Genomic DNA, 7,527 nt, shown 5'->3' with positions numbered 1-7,527 from the left:
GAGTTATTTTGACGACAGGATACCGGGACGACGAGTGTTGAGCAGATAAGGCTTGTGGAGATAACGCGCAGTGCACAGAGGCAGGAAACCGGCTGTTAGTTTTACCCATTCAGAGAAGATGTCTCCGCCTCAGGCCCTCCCTCGGTGTGTAAGTGTAAGAAAGATGAAAATCACAGCAAGAGCTCATTTATATTACAGATTCAGATTTATTAAGCCACCGTTTACACTTCCCGTTGTGAAATTAAAGGAAAGAAAGCAGCCGAAAGCCTCGACTTCATGTGTCATGTTTTTTTTTTAGGCGCTAAGATTAATAAAACTGCAAAATGTCCTTCAGCAGTTTCAGCGTTTAGCCGTGAAAATCACACCGTTGCTCAAAAAATCCCCGTTTCCCAGCGTTTGAGGACGATTGATTGCATGTAAGATGCATTCTTAAGTAGGTGTTCTGCTATTTCACTGATTTAAAGTGAGAAAGAAGATGAAGTAAGAGAATCCTGGTCTTATCTGGAGGTATATTAAAATTAAAACCGCTCCGATCAGTGTCGTGTTTTGCCCACTTGGCGGCGCCGTAGCAAAGTCAATTAAGAGGCTGTTTTAAGACGCTGTTGTGCTTCTTCTGTCCTCAGATCATGATGAATACAGGCCACCAGTGTGGAAGTCTTACTGTAAGTATTTATAGATATTATTAAAATGTTAAAGTGTTTTATTTTTTACGGTTGTAATTTGCTTTTTGCTGATTCGCTGCGTGTTTTCTGCCACAGTGTACCAGCTCCAGCAGGAGGCCCCTCACCCACGCAGACTCACCTGCACCTCTGAGGTGACATAATAAGATATAAAACAGTATTTTAGCGCATTATTCAGCTTTTTATCACCTTTCTTGAAAGCTTAAATGTTCTGTAAAGTTTAAGGAGGTTCCCACAGATGACGAAGCCACATTGTTGGTGTGCTGTTACGTTATTTGGGTTAACACAGGTTGCCATCAGAGTCAGCTGAGTGTATCCTTTCACAGGTGTTTAGTGTGTGTGTGTGTGTGTGTGTGTGTGTGTGCTTTGTCTCCTCACAGATTGTATCCGCTGACACGGCTTGTAGCAGGGCTGATTGTTTTTGCTGTAGTTCAACAATACTTCGTCTTCAGGAAAGGCGGCATCTAACGTCTGAAAAATGTTGCCTGATTTAGTTTTTTTTATTTCTCATGTGTGTACAGATATATTGCCAGTAAAGCCAACGCAGGCTCTGTGCTTTTCCTCTTAGGATGAACCGGTTATTGTTAATAAGTAGAGGCTCCTCCAGGTTTGGGGGAGTCCAAGTGGGGATTAAAAATGTGTCTGGTGTTTGTGTTAATCTGTAAAAGACCTTGGTAGGACGCAAACATCTGTTCAGAGAGTCGGTGCTGACCCAGTTAAAGTCAGCGGGCAGCGACAGGAGGGGTGGAAGAGCCCCCCGTGCTATCATCTGCTGGGAGTTCAGCCGTATGTGGTTCAATGATGCACCAATAAGCACTTGTCTTTGTCTTTTAATCTGTGGGATGTCGAGGTGACATTAAGAAGTAGAGGCTGTCCTCTTAGCTGGAAGACCTCGGGGATAATTAGCAGGAGGTATTGTTAGACTCTCCTCATAAAATTGTGATAATCAATTGTTTTCATGGTCCAGCTTTTTATATGTGAGCCTCTGCTGCTTTTCTCTGTTTTATTTACTCCTAAATTGAACATATCTGGAGATTTGACATCTTTTCATTCTTTTTATATGATTTTTTCTTCATCTTTTTGTCATTTGTGCAATATTTTTGTGAATCTGATTTCTTTCCAATGACAATTAGTCCATAATCCTGAGTAATGATAGCTGTACTTCACTCTCCCACTGACTGTCGAGTGTCTTGGAGTGTCCACCAAGGACATAAATCTTTGTAGGGAAAGAGCTGTTAAGTGGAGAGCTCTCCATGGAGCTCTTGAGTTATTCTTTAATAAATCGCGAGCTAAAAACAAACAGACAACGCTGGCAGCACAAATACAAAGTCTGCTTCTACAAGTGCCTCGTGTAGGATGTTCAAAAACTTACATTTGCCTAAACTGGTGCAACGTACACACTGTTTCTAACACACTCTGCCAGGTAGACATTTCACTCTGTACTCCTTTATTTCATCATTTCATTCAAAATGCAATTTTCATTTTCGTTGCAGGCTCCCTCTGCGTCCCTCGCTTTCCTCTCCCCCTGTGTCTTTCATGCACATACGAACAACAGAGCATCCAAATTAACATTCAGCGCCGTTTGTTGGATCTCTGTTGATTTATTGGCTCGACAGCAGTTTTGTTGAGAACAACAGAACGTTCTGCTCTTTTTGTCTGACTCGTGCAATATTCCCCGCCGCCCACACACTCACGAACTCACACTCGCTTACGAAAATGTGCCAGAGTAAACTTTAACCTTAAACCTTAAACCAAACAGTTTTACAGACTTATTTTTCTTTGCAGGTGGAAAACCGACCTAAATACTACGGAAGAGAGTAAGTTTTCCTCCTGACTATTTAATCCAATGTTCTTACATGCTTAAAAACACAATTTGTGGAGGAAGTGTTTCTTAGACTTGGACTCTATGGTGGTGTTGTGAATGTTGCTTTTACGTGCAGGTACCATGGGATGATCTCAAGAGAGGAGGCCGACCAGTTACTGAGTCAGGCCGAAGGCAGCTACCTCATCAGAGAGAGTCAGAGACAGCCGGGCACGTACACGCTGGCTCTGAGGTAGGTTTGTTTGTTTTCCTGTGCATTTAGCTGATTTAGGGGACAATCGAAAACAAAAGTGAGCTTAGTGGTGCCAATAAGATAAGATGTTCCTTTATTGATCCCCCTTTAGGAGAAATATCCCAAAATATAAATGTAAATGAAAGTATATACACTAAGCAATACTAAAAGTATGAACGGTGTGCAAATATATGAGCAGCTTGACTAAAACTAAACTGTACATGTGGAAATTAAATACAAATAGTGCTATGTGAAATAAAAAAAAACATATATATTACACGCAGTCTTCAGAAAGAAAGCCAAAGAAGGTCTCTTATTTTGAAGGAGTGCTTATACTGCGCGCGTCCTGCCTCTCCACTTCCACTTGTTTGTCTACACCTGCACACATTTCTTCGAGGAGGCGAGACGAGAAGAGAAAAAAAAGAGAAGCCGAGCGTGTCTGGTTGTGTGCTGCGAGGTGTGAGGGCTTAAAAGTCAGCGGTGGAGCTGTAAGCTGCTCAGAGGCGCTCATCTCTCAACTCACATGGCTCCACGCGCCGTCTCCCATGGAGGGAGTGGTAGTTTCCTCCCTAGTTACAGAAGTTTAACGCGCCTTCGTAAGTCTTCAGCCGTCTGTTTCACTCGAACATGACCTATGGTTTTTCTCGGAGTAGGTGCCACACTTTTAAATGGGTGCGTGGCATCATTTGAATTTGGTTTTGGGTCAGTGGGCTCTATTCATAGTCATCCTTCCACCTGTTTCTCTCCCGTCCCTGTGGTTATAATTACCTTCCATAAATACTCCCTTCATAAACTAGTGCTCCGCTCTGGGTTTGCAGAAAAGGAAAGGTTGGGTTTTGGGTTAATGATGTAGCGGCGGTTTCATTGTGGTCCGCTGAGGAGTGGGTAATGTGTTGGCCCAGTTCAGGGTCTGTCGATCACAGCGGCGTCGAGTTTGTGCCATTTAAAGGGCTGCAGTGTTTCTGTGTATGAAGAGAGAAAATATAACTAGAGTTTGGTCATGATGAAGCCTCTTTTGTTTTATTTTTTTTTGCTCTTTGGACGTAGTACGTGAAACAAATAAGCACTCTTGTCTCGTCGTTTTGATCAAATGTTATGTTAAAAATAAGAAGGTTTCTCCTCGATTCCTTCCAGGTTCGGGAACCAGACGAGAAACTTCCGTCTGTACCATGACGGGAAGCACTTTGTCGGAGAGAAGAGATTCGAGTCCATCCACGACCTGGTCACAGACGGCCTCATCACACTCTACATCGAGACAAAGGTTTGTATGTGTGTGTGTCGTACATTCGAAGCAACATCACAAAGTACTTCATCGTGTAAGTTTTGGCTTGTTTCATATAACATAGGGCCATTGATCCGCTCTGAATAGTTGTAATCACTGTGAATGTAAACACTGATTATGGACGATTACTTGGCCACTAGTTTTCAGCCCACGCTCGCCAGGTTGAAGAAGCTTTGAGTCACGTAAAACCATTTCATCACCGCTTGTTTACTTAGAAATAATAATCCCTGAAGAAAGAAGGAACATTTGTGGAGCTCACTCCCCGTTAAGTGTTTATTTGTTTCATTAGACAATAAGAAATACTTAAGGGAACAAAACCGTGTAAATGAAGACTGTTATTTTAAGATTGAGTCCAGGGACAGAAAAGACAATCATTCACAGTGTTAGGGGACGCTGAAACATTGTCATATTTACAGTGACCTTCTTTTCTACCAGGCAGCGGAGTACATCGCTAAGATGACCATAAACCCTATCTATGAACATGTGGGCTACACCACCCTGAACCAGGAGCCCACCTTGAAAAAACACTTACCGCTCAGCCCAGAGGCCCCGGACGGACCCGCTCCGGCCAAAGACGACCACAACGCGGAGGAGAGGGTGAGGACAGATGCACTGATGCTGGGATTTGACAAGGGGTTGTTCTGGAAATACTCAGTACCGATCAATATCTACAAAGCTCATAACTCTTCCAGAAATCTGGATTCTTTTTTAACAGGAACTGCAGCAAGTCAGGCCAAAAGCATCCTTCAGTTAACATTTGTTTTTGGCAAATCAACCTGAAGGCTTAGGAGGTTTCTGGAGTAAAAGAAAAGCAGTAGTGTTGGCACAGAATAATATTCCCTTTAGGAAGCGACAGTCTGAAATTAGCCCATAAAAAGAACCATTCTGAGACTAATTTAATCATTCATCAAGTCTCTTTGACTGGCTGTTTTGTTAATTTCCTTTGCATGTCGCAGAAGTCAATAAAAATGGGGATTAATTAGACATTCGTGTTATCTCCAAAGTGATATCAGTAATGAGTAGAGAAACCGACAGTGGAAAATGTGCAGGAACGCTGAGATGAGCTTTGGTTTTTAGGATGGATTCATCCAGAGAGAGAATTAGAGATGGGCTGGATTTACATTTGCGTCTTTAAATGTAAATGTTTGCGCCTGAATCCAGAAGACACAAGAAGTCATTTGATTCACGCTGTGGGCAGTGTGCAAAAGAAACTGGAGCGATCGATCTCTTCATAATATTTCCAGAATGTAGTAAAAAGTCTGATAAAATGATATATAAAGTAGAGCTGCAACGATTCCTCGAGTAACTCGATTACAAAAAATGATCGAGGAAGCTTCGTTTAATTAAATTTAAAGCTCACGTTTCGCACGGATTCTTTTTAGTGTGACACAACGTGCGTCCCCTACAACGGCGTTTAAGTATAACGGCGTTATTTTTTCAGTAACGGAGTAATGAATTACTTTTCCCATCGTTGCAACGCCGTTACCGTTACTGAGAATGTGAAGTGGCGTTACTACAGATTGGTTGACACCGGGACCGAAAACAGTGAAAATGAGCGAACGCGAAAGTAATAAGAGTTAGAGACAGAAGATGTGGAAGGTGTGGGATTATTTTAAATTAAAAAATGAAGGACAACATCGTGGTGTGTGTACATTAAAGATGGAGCTAGTTTGAAGTAATTTTATTTATTTTTATTAGAAATTTTGACTGAAACGGTTTACTACTTTGCATAATATGTATAATAAATAAATGTCAGTTTTTCTTAAAAAGGAAACAAATTGGTTGTTATTATTAAGTGATCTGTCTTGTTTTCTATTGTATATTTATAATCGGGCTTTAATTAAGCAAAAGTATGTTTTATCCGATTACTCGATTAATCGATGGAATATTCGATAGAATACTCGATTACCAAAATATTCGATAGCTGCAGCCCTAGAAGTTACTGTTGCTTTGGCCTCTGATCACATGTCCTTGCATATTTCTGTAAACCTCAAACACATTCCGTCTTATCTTTGATATGTTTGAGGTTCTTCGCTGCCAATCTGCAGATTCAATACCCAGACAATCTGCCACTCTCTTGTCCTGCATCCTACAGTACATAACCAATCATTGTGATTACCTGTGACGGCTTCCGGCGGTGTGGGCTGCTTCTCCTGAGTGGCACTGGCACTGGCACTGGCACTGGGCACACTTGGCATGGGGCCATCTGGAAAGGGACTGGCTGCTGGAGGACAGACTTTTCTGCATGTGGACAAAGTGCTTCCTGGTGGACACTGACTTTCTGGGGTCTGCTTGTTGCTCAGCTCCAGTGATGCCATAGTTTGGGGCTTGCTGATTGTAGTTGCTACCACCACTGCTGGAGGACCACCTCTCACCAGCAACTGACTGTTTAAAGCAGTGACTGTTGCGCAGCTGCTTTGTGTCTGACTGCATCTTGCTGCTGGTTTCGCTGAATGGCTCCTCCGTGTAGTTGCAGTTTCTCTTGTTGTGCTTTTTATTTCTGCTTTTGTGCTGTCAAAACAGGAGGCATCCTTTCCCAACGCTGCCCCCAGATGTTCACCGAGAGTAAGGCATAGAGGAGGCACTGAAGGCAAGGAGGAACAGTCTGCAGCTTCAGGCTATAAAGACAAAGCAAGGATAGGTCAGAAGTGGAGGAGGCTGTGAGCTGACACACACAAAGCTTACAAAATGTAAAAGATTAACATAGTCAGTAATTACACTGAACAGACAGCTCAACTCTAAGGTACTGATATTCAAATGAAAGCGGAGTTTATTAGCAAGGGTATGAGTGCAACAAATAATAACCCTAACTATGATTTAATGACTAAATGTCACTGAATGGAGCAAAAGAATATTCAGTTAAGTTTACACAAACATTAACAATGCTTACATACAACACCTTTAAAGCATGCAATGCTTGTAAGGCATTATAATTGAAACTATAGCCCAACTAATACTGGATTTGCGAGGCTGGAGTTTTAAAAAATCCAATAACGATGTATCATCTGATTTTGTCCCATAAAAAAAACAATGTTAAAACTAACCCCACAGATTAGTTTTTTTAAGAGCTGTGACCAAGATTCACAATAATAATAAATGAAAAATCAATCCCTATCGGGGAAACGGTCAGTGTTTGGTTTAGTTCTGGGCTACTGTAGAAACATGCAAGAGAGTGAATGAGGGAACGGTGTTACAGACTACCAAACCTTATCTTTGCATTGTTTGTCTGTGGTTATGTTCTAAAGTACAAATAAACACGCCAACACCTCCACACAACCCTGCAGGAAGGAGCCACATTACCGGATTTTGTGTGAATGCTGCCACACACCTCTTGTAGAAGAAATTTTTTTTTTTTCTCTTTAGGAAATCCTTCTCATTATGCCTTTAATGTAAGGAGTTAAAAATCCAACTTTAGTGACTGAAGCTCTCTTTATTATACTGCTGGGACAATGTTGCACGTTGGGAAACATGAACACTCACCATCGACTTGTTAGCTTGCTGCAGAGAGGGC

The 7,527-nt window shown here is 41.9% G+C and overlaps 1 protein-coding gene across 3 annotated transcripts in view; it reads left to right on the top strand.

Annotated features, from left to right (window-relative positions):
• Positions 1 to 7,527, top strand: part of LOC118339792 (N-chimaerin) — a 17,713-nt gene that overhangs the window by 1,224 nt on the left and 8,962 nt on the right. For all 3 annotated transcript variants that reach the window (XM_035677539.1, XM_035677541.1, XM_035677540.1), the window contains exons 3-8: positions 624 to 662; positions 759 to 814; positions 2,466 to 2,497; positions 2,621 to 2,734; positions 3,869 to 3,995; positions 4,452 to 4,613. In XM_035677539.1, the coding sequence (XP_035533432.1) occupies positions 624 to 662; positions 759 to 814; positions 2,466 to 2,497; positions 2,621 to 2,734; positions 3,869 to 3,995; positions 4,452 to 4,613 (530 nt within the window). The remainder of the gene's footprint in view (positions 1 to 623; positions 663 to 758; positions 815 to 2,465; positions 2,498 to 2,620; positions 2,735 to 3,868; positions 3,996 to 4,451; positions 4,614 to 7,527) is intronic.

The sequence above is a fragment of the Morone saxatilis genome, unplaced genomic scaffold (assembly GCF_004916995.1).
Source record: "Morone saxatilis isolate NCDOM2014 unplaced genomic scaffold, NCSU_SB_2.0 Contig6, whole genome shotgun sequence".
Taxonomy (NCBI): domain Eukaryota; kingdom Metazoa; phylum Chordata; class Actinopteri; family Moronidae; genus Morone; species Morone saxatilis.
This window is presented reverse-complemented; position numbering and strand designations above follow the sequence as displayed.